The sequence below is a fragment of the Stenella coeruleoalba genome, assembly GCF_951394435.1.
Source record: "Stenella coeruleoalba genome assembly, chromosome: 10".
NCBI classification, from domain to species: domain Eukaryota; kingdom Metazoa; phylum Chordata; class Mammalia; order Artiodactyla; family Delphinidae; genus Stenella; species Stenella coeruleoalba.
Genome location: NC_137156.1, coordinates 73,019,556 through 73,039,210, shown reverse-complemented (window position 1 = coordinate 73,039,210; position 19,655 = coordinate 73,019,556). Strand labels below are relative to the sequence as shown.

At 43.7% G+C, this 19,655-nt stretch overlaps 1 protein-coding gene across 3 annotated transcripts in view; it reads left to right on the top strand.

The window, feature by feature from the left end:
• The window catches only part of ARHGEF3 (Rho guanine nucleotide exchange factor 3), a 311,235-nt gene that overhangs the window by 37,498 nt on the left and 254,082 nt on the right, over nt 1-19,655 (top strand). For 2 of the 3 annotated variants that reach the window (XM_079932995.1, XM_079932994.1), the window contains exon 2: nt 2,756-2,848. In XM_079932995.1, the coding sequence (XP_079789121.1) occupies nt 2,787-2,848 (62 nt within the window). In that variant the 5' untranslated portion in view covers nt 2,756-2,786. Of the gene's footprint in view, nt 1-1,017; nt 2,849-19,655 lie in introns of those variants that run through there. The other variant, XM_079932996.1, reaches the window with a different exon arrangement.

Here is a 19,655-nt window from a genome sequence, read left to right as displayed (position 1 = left end):
CAGTGCTTTGTGACCACCTAGTGGGGTGGGATAGGGAGGGTGGGAGGGAGGATTAAGAGGGAGGGGATATGGGGATATATGTATACATATAGCTGATTCACTTTGTTATACAGCAGCAACTAACACAACACTGTAAAGCAATTATACTCCAATAAAGATGTTAAAAAAAATACAGTGGTTAGGAACACAGACTTGAACCCCCTGGTTCAAGTCTTGGCTTTGCCGTTTGGTGTCTGTATGGCCTTCGACAAATCTTAACCCAGTTTTCCATTTCATAGAGTGAGGCAGTGCCTGCCTCCTAGGGCTGATGTGAGAATTCATTGAGATAATCCATGTCAGTGTCTGCACCTTGTACATCCCTCAGTTCTGGGATACAGAGATGGGTGTCCCCAGTGCCAGCTCCTAGCCACAGGCTGAAGGACAGTGGTTTCTTCGTTTTTTTTTGTTTTTGTTTTGTTTTGCGATACACGGGCCTCTCACTGTTGTGGCCTCTCCCGTTGCGGAGCACAGGCTCCGGACGCGCAGGCTCAGCGGCCATGGCTCACGGGGCCACCGCTCCGCAGCATGTGGGATCTTCCCAGACCAGGGCACGAACCCGCATCCCCTGCATCAGCAGGAGGACTCTCAACCACTGCACCACCAGGGAAGCCTGGACAGTGGTTTCTTGATGGCTGTCTACAGAATACCTTCTCCAACACCAGGAGGCAAAACCTGAAACCCTGACCCAGAATTAGCCTGTGAAGGCAGGCTGTGACCTCATTGCTGCAGGGGAAATGTGACTTAGAGGAGAGTTTGCTGTTGGCGTCATTTGGGATGTACGTATCAAATCCTCTTGCAGCAGTTACTGTGCTGTGTAAGAGCTTGCTACACTGAGCAAACTTGGCTTCCAGGCCAAGGTGAGGTGGGCCAGGGTGTTCACAGCTGCAGAAGTGACCATGGTGTGAGCTACTGATTTCTCCCCTCTCCCTTCGTGGCAGGAATGCAGTAGCACCTCTGGGACTCTGAGTTCAAGTCCCATTACCCTTCCACATTCACATCCACAGCCCTCCTTCCAGGGTCCACATCTTCCCTCTTGCCTTGTTCTGGGTCCCTGCATAATGCACATGCCACAGCTGAAGAAGTTAAACTCTGATGGAAGCCAGGGCAGTGGCCTCAGACAGGGATCCAGATGCTAAAAATACCTCTTAGTGTGCTCTCTGCAAGTTCAAGAGCAGTGTTGGAGGCTGTGGCTGGGGATTCTCCCCAACACTGACTCTGTCCAACACATCGTGGTGTAGGGTCCTGCTCACCTGAATCTGAAAGTTTGTTCACATGGTGCTTTGATCTGGGAGAAAGCCAGACCCACAGTGGAGCAGATGGAGGATTGTGGAGGAGATTTGGCCAAACAGCCTATGATGCTCAACCATCAAAACAGCTGATGCAGTAGAGCTGGGCCATAATGACAGCACCAGCATGAAGGTCATGGGTGTCAAAACTATGCTGGACCCCTTTTTGCCTAGGAGGCTCCAGGCTGGAGACCAACACACCATCCCTCAGTATGGTCTGCACAGCCAGTTCTTCCTGCATTGAAAGTGACAGCTGTTTCTTTGGTTACAAATGAAGTAGCTGGTTCATGTTTGGGCCATGGTGCAGAAAGAGAATCTATCTTTTAATGCTAAAGCCACACCCTGAGTGGTGAGGAATGCAGTTCCTGAGACTGGAGAGGGAACCTCCGAGTTGTAGCTCAGACTCATCCTGGGGCAGACGTGCAGGGAGTGGAATAGTGGGCTGAATCCTCCACCATCGGAATGTTCTCCCTCTAGCTCTGTCTCTCTGTCTCTGTCCCTGTGTTTCCTAGTCTCTGTCACTCCTAAGCAGAGACTAAAATCCTTAAATGTGGGTATCGTGTACATTCAGGTGGCATTTTACCATCCCGAGTAGTCGTTTCGTGAAGTGAAGCTCACAAGTCATACTTGTGGGTCCCAGTGTTCCTAATTCCATACCAGGTGCTCTGCGTTCGAGGCGCTTCACACAGGAAGAGATTACATGCTTATTAACACCTCTTCATCCATCGAACACTGATTGAGTACCTACTTGAAATTGCATGTGGTTTTACCAAAATTGTGACCCCTAATAATTTGGACTCACCTGTCTCCACAGAAACAGACTGTCCCAAGCTCCAAATAACCAAACCCACCCTCAGAAGGGCCCCAGTGATAATATTTAACCGTAGTGCCAACTCAGTGAGACTTAACCAGCCATAAAAACAAGACCCAATAAAACTTAAAGTTTTATTAAACTTAAAGTGACTTAAAGAACAAAGACATTTCTCTCTAAGGTAGTAGTTCCCAGGAGAGAGGGAACCTGTGCTCCATGCAGTCAGTCACAGGCCCAAGTGCCTTCTATCTTGTTCCTTTGTTATTTCCAAGTGCATTGTCATCATCTGCATGGTCAGAGCTGAGTTCCAGCCAGTGGGAACCAAGGGGAAGGATGGACAAGGCATGCCCATGTCTTGAGACCTACGTGGAGAAGTGGAACATATCACATCCTTTCACATTCCATTGGGAACTCAGATACTTGGCTGCACCTAGCTGCAAGGATGCCTGGGAAATGTAGTCCCTGATGAAACTCAAGTAACCTATGGACAAAGGGGAGAATGGATTTTGATGGACACTAGGCAGCCTTTGACACATTCCTTTTGTATGTATTTAATGCATCTCTTTGTGTTAACATAAATGTACCCAGGTTATAAATGTTGGTTATTTTCCTTTTTCAGAAAGAAGACCTGGATCTGCCACACAGTGTCTATGGACAGTTCCAGAGTAATGAATCAGTGTGTCTTCAGAGAAATGGAAGAAAACAAGGAAAGGTAAAAGTATCTTTAAAAATTAAAATTAAAAAAAATTCTTACATGCAACAATTAAATGTAATGCAGGACTTCTTATAAGTCAGTGGAAGCCAACAAGAATTTGGAGATAGCAAAATTTCATGTGTCCCGTTTTCATACCTTGAGTTTCTGACACCAGAGGAAGGATACCTTTGTCAAGTAGGAGGGAATTTTTCTAAGATTTAGAAGGAAGAGTTGGTATATAGAACTGATGTGGTATAGCATTAAATATCTGATTCTGTCATTCCAAGAAACTATTGGCTTATGCTCAGATGTGTTGTGTCTGCATTTGTGGGTGGCCAGTCCCCCAAGAGGAGGTGAAGGCAGACCCTTAGCTCTCGGCAGCTACATCTTCTCTTGAAGTCATCATCTCTTCTTCTTCCTTCCACCTCCTCTTTTCTGTTCCTTAAAAATAAATGTATTAATTTAATTTAAATACCCAAGAAATGCATTGGTACGTTTTTCTAGTTAAAAATAAGAGTGAAATCCCCATTGATCCCCAAGTTTCATTCCCAGCACCCACCCCACTCCTACCTTTCCCAGAATAACCACTGTGACCTACTTTGTGAATTTCCTTCCAGAGCTTTTACTAGGAGTCTATATACATAGAAAAACAAAGTCCTTTTTTCCTTCCTTTACTTTTTCTTTCTTTCTGTTCTTTAAATACAGTCTGTCATACTATGCTTGCTGGTCTATTCTGTAACCTTTTTATTTTATTTATTTATTTATTTTAATAATTTTTTTAAACATTCTTTTATTTTTAATTCATTTATTTTATTTATTTATTTTTGGCTGTATTGAGTCTTCATTGCTGTGCGTGGGCCCTCTCTAGTTGCGGCGAGCAGGGGCCACTCTTCGCTGTGGTGCGCAGGCTTCTCATTGCAGTGAGAGACTTCTCTTGTTGTGGAGCATGGGTTCTAGGCACGTGGGCTTCAGCAGTTGTGGCACGTGGGCTCAGCAGCTGCAGCTCACGGACTCCAGAGCATAGACTCAGCAGCTGTGGCACACGGGCCCATTTGCTCCGCAGCATGTGGAATCTTCCTGGACCAGGGCTCGAACCCATGTCCCTGCATTTGCAGGCAGACTCGCAACCACTGCAGTACCAGGGAAGCCCCTGTAACCTTTTTAAAACATTCAATAATATGTCTTTAAATGTTTTCAAGACAGTACATGTGAGTCTGCCTTGTTTTGCTGCAAAGTGAGTATCGTATCCATGGCATGAGAATCTCACTGTTTATCGAGCTGTTTTCCTGTTGGTGGTGGTGGGTGCGTGGGTTCTGCTTTTCGCCCTTACAGCAGTGGAGTGCTTTGATGCACTTTCTGGCTTACGCCTCCAAGCACATGAGCTGATAGTTCTCTTAGGTAGATGGTTATCGAGGAGTGAAGTTGTTGGGCCATCCTTTGCATGCATTTAAGATCTTGATAAATGCTGCCAAATCGGTCTCTAAAGAGCACCAGTTATCGGCAGGATACCAGAGTTCCTGTTTGCCCGCCTCCTGCCACACCTCAGCTCTTCATGCTTTTTAATTTTTGCCAGTCTGTTGGGTTAACAGCGGTATCTCTCCATGGTTGTAATTTCCTCCCCCTTCTCTTTACTCTGAGGAAGTTCGTCTTCTCAGGTCTCTCTGTTTCCCAATGGCCCTGGCGAGCCTCTGTCCTTACAGGGACCCAGTGATTATCCTGAGGCCCAGGGCACCTGGACAGGCTGGGTCCTTCCCAAGAGTGGGCACCTCTTTGTTTCTTTTCTGAAAAGTATCCAAGTCTGCTCTTCCAGTAGCGTTCATCCCAGGATCACCTGCTTCTCTCTGGATCCTGGAGTGGGTTGGGAGAGCCTTGGGTTGGATTTCCCGACTCAGATGATTTCATCCACTACCACCACCATCCTTGGCAACAATCTGAGTATGTACTATGTGTCAGGCTCTGTGTGGATCACTTGGCTTACTCATCTCATTTAATTCTCACCGTGGTGAGGTAGGGAGATGTGTTGTTACCCCCATTATGTCCATTAGGTGACGTGAGGACAGAAATTTCCTCAAAACCAACCAAGCAACAAAAGAAGACCAACAAATACTCTGTCTTGCCGCGGAGCTCCAGCTCCTACCCATTGCTCTCACTTTGAGTGACAGACAGACCCATGCTTGCCGAGTGGCGAGTTCTCCTGTGGTCATAGCTTATGGACCACACGGAGCCATTAGGCCCATGTTTCCAGTGCCCTTGACCACACTCACGTGGCCTTCCCAGAGGAGAGTGTAGGAGTGGAGAGTGTGGTTTGGGTTTTGTTTGCTTCCAGCATATGAACACAGGCTCTTTCATTTCACCAGCCCCTCTATTCTGGTGTACTGTTGGGGGTGGCGGTCTCACCCGTATTCGTCCAAAATACTTCTCTGGAAAGGGGTTTTTGTCATAGGGAGTAAATCTGCTTTATTAGGATAAATACGCCCACTGAGCTATGGCTGAAGAGGAAGTTCTTCACTCACCCCCATAGACCTGATCAGTCACCCTCCCTAAAACGTTTAATTTTAGACCCCGTTCTAAAAGCAGTCAGAGTGCAGTTTCAGAGGTCTTCCTGAGCCCCAGCCCCTGCCCCCCATTATGTTTCAGAGACGTAAATGTGTAGAGCCAGCAGAGGTCCTAGGCTCACTGTCTGGTTTTGTGCTTCCCCATCAGGACAGTGGGAAGCAGTCAGGCCTAGAGGGAGGAAATGATTGTCCGGGTTCACACAGAGCCAAGCTGCGGCCTCAGGCCTCCGGGGGTTGGCTCTGCCTCTTATCACAACATCACAGCTACTTCTCGCATGATTATTAGGACACTGACCAGTACTTGTTCCCAAGATTGAGCTTATTACACAGATAATGCCTTGAAGGAAACCAGCCTATTGATCAATCAGTTGATTATTCATTCATTGGGAATTTATGAAATACTATTGTGTGCACAAGAGACAGCAAGTTGAGTAAGATACGAATTCTCAGGGAATTCAGGGTCTTGGCTGGGGGGTGGATGGGCTTTTGCACACGCAGTAAGCAATGGTTAAGTAGAAAACTTTAATTCTTCGTTGGTCTATGGGGATAATAATAGTACCTCCTGCAGTGGGTTGTTGGAGCATGTCCTGAGTTAATCATAGTAAAGCACCTGGTATTGAATAAGCACCCAATTAAGACAGCTGTTTTCATTTTTGTTTGTTTATTTTTAATCCCACATAGAGTGAGGAACCTAGGAAGATTTCTCTATCAGGAGATTGATAGGGCCAGACTTGTGTTTTAGAAATGATAATCTGGGACTTCCGTGGTGGTCCAGTGGTTAAGACTCCACGCTTCCAGTGTAGGTGGCACGGGTTCAATCCCTGCTCGGGAAACTGAAATCCCACATGCTGCATGGCCAAAAAAAAAAAAAAAAAAAAAAAGGAGAAATGATAATCCATTGACATGATTTCTTATCCTATATGTAATTATCTTTTTAGTGTCTACCTTTCTTACTGGACTGTGAACTCTGTGGGGCCAGGTCTTGCCTGTTTTGCTCACTGTTGTTTACCCAGTGCCTGGCACACAGTAGGTGCTCACTAATATTTCTGGACTGATGAGTGTAGCGTTCAAGTAGCGATAAAGGGTGGACCCTGGATCCTTGAGGTGGGGTACTGTGACAAAGCCTGCCAGTGAGGACCTAAGCTCGCCTGGAGCCAACCCCAGGTTCCCGAGGAGAGGGGCTCCCTGGGTTCGCTGCCCACAGACCTCACTCCCTTCTGCGGGAACGCAGTTTTGCCCCTGAGCTTTACGGACACTTTGTCTTTTAACCAAGTGACTTAGTTGTGGGAAGACCTAGTCCCACCGCACTCATTAACTGAGCAACCTTTACTTGCCGCTTGTACTTCTGGGTGCTAACTCAGAAGAATACAGGATTTTTAGAAGAGTAAGCCCCTGGGGAGTGCAGTTTTCTGCTGGCATTTGTGATGTTGGGCGGATAATATCACTTCTCAGTTTCCTCAGCTGTGCAGCAATGGTTTTAGGCAAGTGGAATTTCTGATGTTTAAAGAGGAGAATTTTGAGGGGAGAAGCTCTTGCCCTTCTTGTAAATCCTTCCTATAAATGGACTTGTGATAGTTCCTTGAAATGGTAGATGGTTAGGACTCAGCCCATGCTGGAGAAATTGATCGATTGTTTCATTCATTCATTCATTCATTCATCTGTGGGTCAGTCAGTCAGTGAACATCCTATCCTGTTCAAATAAGGGGTTACTCTTTCCTTGCAGGGCCTTTCACTCTCAGATTGTACCAATGAGTGTCTCTTTTATGAAAATAAAGATCTTCTCTGGCTAGCTCATTTATTCCAGGGTGTTTTGAGAACCTCTTTTGTGCTGGCTCCACTAGACTTTACTGACTTGAAAGGCAGGGCCTTGTCTGGTGCAGCGACACCCCATGTCCGGCCCAGGGCCCTGTACACAGTAGGCTCTCAACCCACGAGCAGCTTTAGTGGCCTGAACTGGCTAGAAAACAGAATGATTTTTAGATGGCAGCATGAAGGGCTGTATCCAAAATTGAGATTTGCCCTGTGCTGTGTTCTGTTTTCGTGCTCCAGGGATAGACTGCCTCCAGAGCCCTCAACTTAGACTGGTTAGTTTCACTGCTTGTTGTTAGTTGCTCTCTTCTTGATCCACTTATCAGCTTCCATCTTGTCCTTCAGGTGGGAGCTGTTTGGGTCACTGATTTTTTATGAGCTCTTTGTTCACTGCCCCAAGGGCTGTGTGGGGCCTGCTCTGCTTCCTCCACCTCCAGAAGTTCAGCCGCTGACCTTGAGAAGCTGGAAACCCAACAAAAGGGAGAGTAGCCTCTCCTGGCCTGAGGCTCTAGCCTTTACTGTCAGACTCACCAGTCCTGTGACCTTGAGCAAGGCACTTCACCTCTCCAGGGTGTCTTCTTGGAGATTCCATCAGCATTTCCCACAGTCTGCTCCTCAGAACATGGTTTCCTCCAAGCATTAATAGGCACTGCAGGGAAAAAAATGGGGCCTGTTGCCAAACTTGTTTAGGCACTACTGGCTTAAGCTCAGTCAAATGTAGCCTTTCTCACAGGACCCAGCAGAGCCTGTAAAAGGTCAGTGTGCATGGGGGGGTCTCTCAAGAGAGGGAAGAGTGTGCAGTCCCCCGATCCTCACATCTGCTGTTGCAGAGATCACACTGGGTACATGCCAAGCTGGGAGATCGTGAAGCTTCCTCCCAATGCTGCAGTGATGTGCCTGGGACAGAGAGGCCTAGTAACCAAAGACACAGGTGTTGGATTTTTAAATGGTTTAGGGTTTTTTGATAGGAACTTTAAAATACTATTGTAAGCGAAAGATGGAAGAGGTCTTCCAATCCCTGTCACAAGCCTGCCGGTGAGTGAGTTGAGAACAAGTGGGAGGGTCAGGTATCTTCATAAAGGTTTTTATTCAGGCAGAAACTCTTGTGCAAAGAACACTGGGCTGCAAACTGAAAAACCGCTGTGCAGATTCTGCTCTCGCCTCTTCCTGGCTGTGTGACCCTTGGTGTGTCTCTTTTCTTTTCTCTCATATCTCTCATTGGCTAAAAAGAATGGTTGGTTGATTGATGACTTTCCTTTTAATCCTAAAATTTTAGGTATATTGTTTAAAACAACTGTAAGCCCCCTGAGGGCAGATGTGGTCTGTGTCTCCTCACTGACTCCTCAGGGCGGTGCCTGGGATAGTCACTCACTAAACATTTGTTGCATAAATATGAAAACGAAATAGACTCCATATTAGGTTCATTGGCGTAACCCCAGAGACAGCTTATTATTAAATGATTGTTAAGGTAATTGAGTGAGTGCACATGATCTTCTTTGAGACACACGAAGACCCAATGAGGGAGGTGATGTTATTTTACAGATGAGGGACTGACATTTTGGGAGGCAAAGGGCTGGGCTGTGGTCCTGTAGCAGGAATGGAAGAGCCAAGACCCAGACCCAGCCTCCTAAGCCTCAAGTTCTGCTTTGTTGTGGGTTTTTTTCCCACTAAACCAAGTCTTTATCTGTCCTTGGACTGGTCAGAGGCATGAATTAGGACAGTGTCCTGGAAAATCTGCTGTGAAGCCACTGAAAAAGCTCTTCAGTTCTCCAGGGAGCCTGGCTAATCCTCTACATGGCAAATTATAATAATATCTGCCAATTCTGGGCACCTCGTAAGGGGCTTTTTATATACGTTGGCTCCAAATATCACAGCAACTGGGCAGAATACACATTGTTTGCCTCCATTTTGCAGATGAAGAAACAGTTTTAAGGACCTGCCCCAGTGTCACAGGTACTAGTTGGGACATCTGTGTCTTTGATGCTCTCAAGGGAGAAGGCCCCTGGCCTTCTAGCCATCTCCCCTACTTCTCATCTCATTGGGATCCTCATCTTACCTTGTCCTTGCAGGTGGGCGCTCCAAGCCCCTCTGCAGGATGGGAAGGAGCTGCTGTGGCTGCCCCAGGGGTGGGACGGGCCTCAGCCAGGGGAATCCGTTGAGGTGCAGAGGGTGGGCATTCTAGTCTCATTGGGAGCCCGTCATTGTGTTCCTAATTCCAGACAGTCTCCTCATAGTGGGGCCCTAGTGACAGTAGGAACTGCCAGGAGGGTGTTAGGGGAAGTGGTGAAGATCCTGGCCCAGTTGTTGGAAGTTTTCCTAGTCTCAGTTTGCCATCTATGAAGGTGAATAACAGTGGTACTTAGGTCATAAAGTTGGTGCGAAGGTTCAGTGTGCTACGAAGTCCCTCGCTTGTGGTCACCGGGCACCTGGCTAACACCCAGCACGTGGCCTTAGTCTGTTATCAGCCTGTAAATCATTTTCCCACCAACCGCAGAACCGAGTAGGAGCCGTCAGAACACATGCCCTTTGCTTTTCTGTGGCAATCCTTATGGTGATGACTTTGGGAAATTCGTTCAGCAGTTACTTGAGTACCTACCTATCGTGTGCTCAGCACTCTGTCAGGTATGCTGGGGGATGCAGTCAGACCTGGACCTTTCTTCCAATCTAGAAGGGGAGATGAATGTATGTAATAGGAGACAAGATGTGTTAAGGAAGGGCCTAGCAGGGTCTGGCACACAGTGTGCACCTGGGAAATGTTTAAAAACACTCAAGAGACTGCCCCGGTGGTCCAGTGTTTAAGACTCTGCACTCCCAATGCAGGGGGCACAGGTTCAATCCCTGGTCGGGGAACTAAGATCCTGCATGCCGCATGGCGCAGCCAAAAAAAAAAAAAAACCCCACTCAAAGTGGAGGACGTTCAGATGGGCACTGGACTTGAGGTGGAACCAGGAAACACAGTGCAAGCGTCTGGCAGGGGAAGCTCACCCGGCCCCCGCCCTGCGGAGGGATGGTGGCACGTGAAAGGTGGCACCCGTCTTGATGCTAAGCCCTTGCTGGGTGGAGACCATGTGCGTCAATCTCCGTCCTGGGATTCTGATAGAAAATTCCTGCCAGGCAAGAGCGTGGCACATTCCCTGGAGGAAACTCTACCTTTTCAACTCTGAGGGCCAAGAATCAGGCCTGGAGAGCCGTGTGAGGCTGGGGGTGCGGACATGCGAACCCACGAAGGTTGAAGCGCTCACTGGGGCCACAGAGGTAAAGAATTATCAAGATGCATTTATGGAGCGCTGGTTTTGTGTGGGTGTTCTGCTGGGGTGTGGGTGGAGAGAGTCTTGAGACTTTGTTCTCTAGGTGGGAGAAGAGCATGGGAACTTAGGTTAAGGCTTTCCCTGTGATCATTGCTTGGACTTGGGCTGCATGTGGCTTTTGTCCCACCCCTGTGCAGTGTTGTGTGTGCTGTGTGCAGCCCAAGCAGGAACCACCATCTTCTCTAAGGATGGGGGTTGATGGAGGGCCTGCTGTACACCAGGCACTGTACTGGGCTCAGGGTTAGATCTGTGACTGGTCATTTTGCCAGTAAGGAAACTGCCCAGGGAGGTGATGCATGTGGAGTTTACACAGTGAGTTAGTAGCAGAGGTGGAATTAGAACCTGGATGTCCTGTAGCCGTGAATGATGGCAATTAATTGGGCAGAGTCAACACCCAGCTACCTTTTGGCAGGTTGTCTTCACGGTTAGGACTGAGGATTTTTCTTTATCTGTAAATTTGAACAAGTGAGAAAAGTTTTCACTATTTCCCTGATTTCCCTCCTTGCTTTACTTACTGTCCCCTTATCCCCAGGTCACTGTAGTCCTTCCTCATTCCTTTGGCACCTACCATACTGTTAAGATTTTTCCAAGACAACTCATTTTCTCACCTTCCCCCCCACCCCATTTTGCTACTGTTTTAGTTTTGGTGGTTTGTGGGGTTTTGCCAAGTTTTAGTTTTCCACATTGTTGTAATCGTAGTAGCTTTATGATAGTTCTTCACACTTGTTGTGTCAGTCATTTTTTCATTACGTGGTCTTCATATGCATTCTTTTTAAAGGGCTGTATAAGATCTTATTTATTTAAAAAATATTTATTGAGTGGCAGCTGTGTGCCTGGCCGTGTAGTACAAATGAATGGGCAGGAACTTGACGCGGCCCCTGTCTGCCTGGAGGTTCTAATTAGTAGGAAACTCAGCCGTTAACCTCACAATCACTTGGACAGACTGTTCCATTATGTTACAGTGATGGAGTTGTGGGTAAGTTTTAATAACCTGTTCTCCACTTCCCAAAGCAAATAAAGGGGAATTTCACCTCTCCAGTGACATCTGGGAACGCTTCCCTGGGGGAAGGATGAGCATTCCAGGCAGAGGGCACACTTTTCCTGTTGTGGAAAGTGAAAAAAAAAAAAAAAAAGTATTATAAAACTACTGGTCATGCAAAAAGGATATTGTGCTTATGGATAGTAGGCATATTTTAGGTTCTGAAACAAAGTTCAAATCACTTGTTAAAGACCTAATAACTCCTTTCTTTGTGTTCTTTATCTTATTATTATAATGTTATCAAAGGAGCTAAGTTTTACCTTGTATTTTTCTTTTTTAAAAAATATTTTATATTTACTGACGTGTTTACCATTTTCAGCATTTATTTCTTTTCTTTTCTTTGGCCGCAAGGCATGGCATGTGGGATCTTAGTTCCCCAACCAGGGATCGAACTCGTGCCCCCTGCTCTGGAAGCACGGAGTCCTAACCACTGGACAGCCAGGGAATTCTCCTACCTTGTATTAATATTTTTCTACCCAAATGTATATTTGGAAAATTTGTAACTCTGCAGAAAAGTTAACAGATTTTTTTTTCCTTCACCTAGATTTTATTTGAACACTTTGCCTCACTACTCTGTGTGTGTCTCTGTGTATGTGTGTGTGTGTGTGTGTGTGTATACATATATATACTTTCTTTTCCTGAACCATTTGGAAACCCATTGCAGACATCCTGACACTTTACCTCTAAATACCTTGGCCTGTAACTCCTAAAAATAGGTACAGTCACCTTCATATTCACCTACTGTTACCCACCTCTGCAAATTAACAATAATTTTGTAATGTCTTTTTTTAGTAGTGTCAATTATTTATTCTCTTTATTACACATATATGTAAGTTCATTCCAGTGGTAGGGCTTAGTACATGATTCTAAAATAAGCAAGTGAAAATTTTCCCAGTGGCGAGGGGACAAGTCACACAATAGCTTTAAAAATTCTATCATGAGGTTACATTAACATTGCAAACAAGAAAATAAATCCTGTTTGAAATACTAACTTGAAAACTAAGGAAGCATATAAATTCCAGTAAGTGAAATCTATTCATGGTTGTTTACAAATAGCAACAGATCCAAAGGCCAAAAATACTTCACAAATGCATCTAATGAAGTTAGCAGAAACTCAAGACAGATTACCTGTTTCCCATCTTTTGTTCATGTGGTTTTTGTCCTCTATGCAAATGCGAGTATAGGATGTCCTTGTCCTTTCAGTGGAAAGGGTAGTGCTGTCCATCACGAGGTACAAATAACCCTACCTAGGCAACCTTTCACCTCCAGGCGAGCCTGAACACCTTGGCCCTCCCTTGGCACCATGTCTTAAAGAGACATTGGCTCTTAGCAGCTAGACTTGAGAAATTTTTTTAACTTGGTATACTTTCTTCAAGGAGGTTCGTATTCAGAAGCCTTGTACACAGAACCATTTTAGGATTGAGGGAAGAGGTGGGAGAAGATTTAGGGAACACAAGTCAGATGTCAGTATTATCATTCTCTTGTCCTTCCAAAGCATCTCTTTTTTCCTTTATCTGTGTTCAGTATTAATTTTACTTCCTTGATTCCTCTAGTCCCCATTTATTTAGTATAGACCTATAATATCTTTTAATATCCAGTCCATATTCAACTTTCCTTAGTTGTTCCAAAACACTTTTTTTTTTTTTGGCTGCGTTGGGTCTTTGTTGCTGCATGCAGGTTTTGTCTAGTTGAGGCGAGCGGGGGCTACTCTTCATTGCGGTGCATGGGCTTCTAATTGTGGTGGCTTCTCTTGTTGCGGAGCAGGGCTCTAGGCACGTGAGCTTCAGTAGTTGTGGCACACGGGCTCAATAGTTGCGGCAGGCAGGCCCTAGAGCGCAGGCTCAGTAGTTGTGGCGCACAGGCTTAGTTGCTCCGTGGCATGTGGGATCTTCCCGTACCAGGGATCAAACCCATGTCCCCTGCATTGGCAGGTGGATTCTTAACCACTGCGCCCCCAGGGAAGTCCTCCAAAACACCTTTTACAGCTCGTTCCATTTCTCCCTCCTTCCTGCCCCACATTCAGGGAGCGTTCCTGGCTGAAGCATTGCATTTGGTTCGTATGTCCCTTTAGTCCCCTTTGATCCAAAACAGGGCCTTCTCTTGTATTTATCCTCCACAACATTGGCACTTTTAAAAGTAAGATCCATGTTCTGGATTTGTCTGAGTGTCTCCTTGTGGTGCCGTCTACTGTATTCCTTCGTCCCTTCCCTTCCATGAATGTCAAGTGAAGCACAGTGGCTGGAGTAGGTCCAGGAACAACATGTGCAGTGACAGGGTCTCATTGGTGACATTGTTACTCCGCAAGGTCAGGATGACCCATGGCTGGTGGTGCTGGGTTGACACTTGGTTAAGACCACAGCTTGCATTGTGTTTTGGTTTAGATCTGATAGAGATAATTATATTGACCATAATTCTAACAATTACCTTTCTAATAAAAAAACTCTCTCACTCTAGACAAAGGACCAGAATCTAAAAAATAATGAATATATGTATAACTGAATCACTTTGCTGTATACCTGAAACTAACACAACATTGTAAATCAACTATACTCCAATAAAAGTAAAATATTAAAAAAAGCAGTTGCAGATTATTCCACTATACTATTTTATAACTTACTTTACTTAAAAAAATCTCCTGTTGTTAGTGTTTAATTGCTTATATATTTATATTATAAACAACACTGACAAATATTGTTACATAACTAATTTGCACATTAAAAAATAAACACAGGACAAGTTTTTTGTTTTTTAATTACAAAAACATTCATATATAAGTACAGCTCCTTTTGTTTATTTGTTTAAAACTTTCAAATAAGATTGAATCTGCTTGATATGGACCTTATAGTTATGGTAACTAAGGGAGAGATTTCAGAGAAAGGCTCTGCACTTTTTAAAAAATATCTCTCCCTCTTTTTTTTTTTATTTAAAGTATTGTTGATTTACAATATTGTGTTAGTTTCAGGTGTACAGCAAAATGATTCAGATATGTATACATATAATTTTCAGGTTATTTTCTCTTTTTTTTGCACACACACACAGTGTATTTTATTTTTACAAGAGATAAATAGACTGACACCAAGCATTGTAAATGGATGACCACAACAAAAGCAACAATGATTGCAGTTACCAAACACGAAACACACTCATACGATGTCATGATATTGACATTCAGTCCAGTAATCCTCCACTGCAACAGCTCCTTTACTTTGCAGTGAAAATTGATTTGTATATTTTTTGCCTCTGAGTCCTTATGGGATTTTTTCTTTTATTCAAACAGAAAGTCACAAAAATTATAATCATCCTCATCAGTTCACTCAGTCCCATGTAATTAATTTCTTTTTTATCTTGATCTTTTGTTGGCACTTTTATAAATTCATCAGTTTTCCATTAGAGTTATGAAAAAGGTTATTTTCCGTTATAGGTTTTTACAAGATATTGAATATAGTTCCCTGTGTTATACAGTAAATCCTTGTTACTTATGTATTTAATGTATAGTTGTTTGTATCTGTTAATCCCATACCTCTAACTTGTCCCTCCTCACCCCCTCCCTTTCCCTTTTGTTAACCATAAGTTTGTTTTCTAGGTCTGTGAGTCTGTTTCTCTTTGATGTATAGATTCATTTGTATTATTTATCATTTATTATTTTATTTTATTATTATTATTTTTTTCTTGGCCACGCCACACGGCTTGTGGGATCTTAGTTCCCTGACCAGGGATCAAACCCCGGGCCCTCAGCAGTGAAAGTGTGGAGTCCTAACCACTGGACTGCCAGGGAATTCCCCATTTGTATTATTTTTTTAGATTCCATATATAAGTGATATCATATGATATTTGTCTTTCTCTGTCTGACTCACTTCACTTAATGTGATAATCTCTAGGTCCATCCATGTTGCTGCAAATGGCAATATTTTATTCTTTCTTATGGCTGAGTAATAGTCCACTGTACGTATATAGTACATCTTCTTAAACCAGTCCTCTGTTCATGGACACTTAGGTTGCTTCCATGTCTTGGCTATTGTAAATAGTGCTGCTGTGAACATTGGGGTGCATGTATCTTTTCAAATTAGTTTTCATCTTTTCTGGATATATGCCTGGGAGTGGGATTGCTGGATCATATGGTAGCTCTATTTTTAGGTTTTTAAGGAACCTTCATACTGTTTTCCACAGTGGCCACACCAATTTACATTCCCACCAACAGTGTAGTAGGGTTCCCTTTTCTCCACACCCTCTCCAGCACCTATTATTTGTACACTTTTCGATAATAGCCATTCTGACTGGTGTGAGGTGATACCTCATTGTGGTTTTGATTTTCATTTCTCTAATAATTAGGAATGTTGAGAATTTTTTTTCTTGTTCCTGTTGACCAGCTGTATATCTTCTTTGGAGAAATGTCTATTCAGGTCTTCTGACCATTTTTTGATTGGGTTGTTTGTCTTTTTTATATTGAGTTGTATGAGCTGTTTGTATATTTTGGAGATTAACTCCTTTTTGGTCAGATCATTTGCAAATATTATTCCATAGGTTGTCTTTTTCTTTTGTCAATAGTTTCCTTTGCTGTGCAAAAGCTTTTAAGTTTGATTAGGCCCCATTTGTTTGTTTTTGCTTTTATTTCTTTTGCCTTGGGAGATTGATCTAAGAAAACATTGCTACAGTTTATGTCTGAGAATGTTTTGCATGACTATGTTCTCTTCTAGGAGTTTCACAGTGTCAAGTCTTATGCTTAAGTCTTTAAACAATTTTGAATTTATTTTTGTGTATGGTGTGAGAGTGTATTCTAACTTCACTGATTTACATGTGGCTGTCCAGCTTTCCCAACACCACTTGCTGAAGAGATTGTCTTTTCTCCATTGTATATTCTTGCCTCCTTTGTTGTAGATTAATTGACCATAGGTGTGTGGGTTTATTTCTGGGCTCTCTATTCTGTTCCATTGATCCATACGTCTGTTTTTGTACCAATACCATACTGCTTTGATTACTGTAGCTTTGTAGTATTATCTGAAGTCTGGGAGGGTTATGCTTCCAGCTTTGTTCTTTTTCCTCAGGATTGCTTTGGCAATTCTGGGTCTTTTGTGGCTCCATATAAGTTTTGGTATTATTTGTTCCAGTTCTGTGGGAAAAAGTCATTGGTATTTTGATAGGGATCACATTAAATCTGTAAATTGCTTTGGGTAGTATGGCCATTTTAGCAATACTAATTCTTCCAATCCAAGCGTATGTCTCCCTCTTTTTTAATAGGCCCAGGTCAAGTTTGGGTAGAGTGTGGCTGATGTAGCTGGCTCCAATACTTATTTTATAACATTCAGGCAGAAAGCAAGACCTCCTCAAGGTTAAAATGTCATGGTGGGAGGGGAGTTTTGGAGAGTAACAGATTCCGCAAGTTTTGTGTGTGTGTGTATGTGTTCACGCCAGTGTGAATACATCCATATGTGTACTGTTGTCTCAAGGGAGTATGAATGGCGAGTCAAGGTGCCGGAAGTGGTGTCAGATGTGACACAGAGAGATGAACCCTGTGCCAGTTTGGAGAAGGCATGAAGGTAAAGAAGGCATCATTTAAATTAAAGTCAAGGAAATCTACCTCAGGCTCCTGCTTGGTACCAGGCATTGTGCCAAGTGCTGTGAATGGTACAAGCTGCCTCTTGTAGCCCTTATAGTCCAGAAGGAACAGACTTAAACACATCATTTCCAGGGTTGTAAGTTTGGGGTGGACCCATCATTTCCCAGGGGAGGTAACAGTCAGAAAATGGAAGCTTACGTGAGGGGTAGTCAGGTAAAGAGTGATCCATGTGGAAGGAACAGCGTGTGCGAAGGCCCTGAGGCCAGAAAGAATGTGGCATGCTGTAAGAAGAGGCAGCTGCTCAGTGTGACTGGATGGTGGAATATGACAGAAGCCGGGTTGGTGTCTGGGCTGGGAAGACTGGATCCTGGGAGCCTTAGTAATAAAGAGCTTCAATTGTCCTAAGGCCCCAGGAGGCCACTGAAGCTTTTTAAGTAGAGGAATGACATGATCAAATTTATATTTTGAGAAAAGACCTCTGGCTGGAGTGGGAAAAAAATTTGGATGGAGGCTAAACTTGGGGCTGAGAGACCAGCTAGGGGTATTGTAGCCATCTAGGAGAGAGGTGATGAAGGGAAAAAATACCAGTTGAGAATGAGTGGGAAGGAAGATAGCTTGGATATCAATGAGGAAGGTAGAAATAAATTAAAAATATTCGGGCAGTAGTGTTGGGATTGGATCTGAGGACTGAAAGAATCCATCTTTCCATCCATCCATCTATCTATCCATCTATCCATAAAACCAACATTTTTCATTGAACCTCTTCTGTGTGTCTGGGAAGGGGGTATTAGGGGTGGGGGATATAGCAGTGAGTGAAGCAGACATGGTGATCCCAGCCCTGATGGCGTTTACCTTCTGGAGAGAGACAGACTATAAACAGACAAATGTATGAAGCAACGTTAGCTGATGATGTGTGCTATGAAGAAAAATAAAGTTGAATAAAGGGATAGACAGTGAGATGTGGAATTTTAGACAGGGAAACGGGGAGGGATTTTTTTAAGAGTGTACCATTTTAGCACAGACCTGAATGTTGAGAGAGCAAGCCTTGCAGCCTTCTTAGGGAATCTCTTGACAGGCAGAAGGGACAGCACATGCAACGGCTCAGGGGCAGGATAGGGGCTTAGCCTGTGTGAGGAATAGCATGCAGGTCAGTACAAATAAACATGTGTGTTGATTGGTCTGGTCAGCTCTGTTACTAAGGGGTCACATCTTGAAGAATGGGTCTCCTTTCTCTGTGCTGGCAAAGGGAGGGACCTACTGGGCTTGCCTAGGTGACTGGGGAGTGGGCAGTCTCAGGAGATGGGTTCCCAGTCACCAGAGATTGTTGAGCCAAGGCAAGATAAGCATCTTTTTGACAAGGTCCGTGTTTGGTTAGAGCTGTGCTGTGTGTTTCAAGCATTCCACCAAAATCCACACAGGCAGAAAAGAAGGAATATGACAGTGCAGAAGAAGGAATCTGTGTTAGAATAATCACTTATGTTGTCCAGATCACCATCATATTTTCATGTTTTCTTTTTTTTTGGATATAGGAAAACGATTGATTAATAACATCTTTTATTAATGTTGACTAATATGAAATTTTCCTACTGGTTCTAATAGTTTTTCAGATCTTATTTTATTTATTGTTGTTGTTATTGGGAGGAATTTTTCCAGACATGTAATCACATTATTTGCAACTTAATAAAATTTTGCTTCCTCTTCCTTTCAAATTGGTAATTTTTTTTGTTTGTCTAATTAGATTAGCAAATGCTTCCTGAATAATGTTAAACTGTGGTGAAATCTCAGGTCATTCTTAACCTTATACTGACTTCAGTGGTAGTGCTCTAACCTTTCCCCCAAAGCGTAATGCTGGCTTTCTGTTTGACCTGTGGATCTCTTAAGAAAATTTCCCTCTATTCCTATTTTGTTAAGAGGTTTTTTTTTAAAGTCAGGAATAAATGTTGAAATTTAACAAGATTGGCATTTAAGAAGACATATGTTTCTTTTCTTTTGACTCTGTTAATGAGATGAATTATATTGATTGATTTCCTAAAATTGACCAATCTTTGCATTCCTAGTGTGAACCATGTGGTTGTGATCTCTGTTTGTTTTAATTAAAAAGCATTTTAAGTTACTTACCATCATTTAAAATAATGCTCCATGAAGAAGCAGTTGGTTTATCTTGTGGCTTAGAGTAATGCTGTCAGGATAGCTTTACTTCAGTTTGAGAAGTTGGAGCTAGAGTGATGAACAAATCATTCATTGGCCAGCATAACACTGTTGAATGCTTGATGTGTGCAAAACACCGCTGGATGGCCTCCAGTGCCTTCTTGTAACTTGGAGATCTTGTGATTCTATGCAGTGGTTCCATTAGTCAGGAATTGTTGTTATTGCAAGTGACAGAAACACAATTCAGTCTGGAATAAGCAGCATAGGGAATGTAATGGCTCACATAAATGGAAGGCCCAAGAGTAGATAGCTTCAGGCATGGCTGGACCCAGGGGCTCAGTGTTATTAGGTCTTGGTCTCATTCTTTTCTTCTCTTGACTTTGCTTTTTTCTATATTGGCCTCATTCCCAGG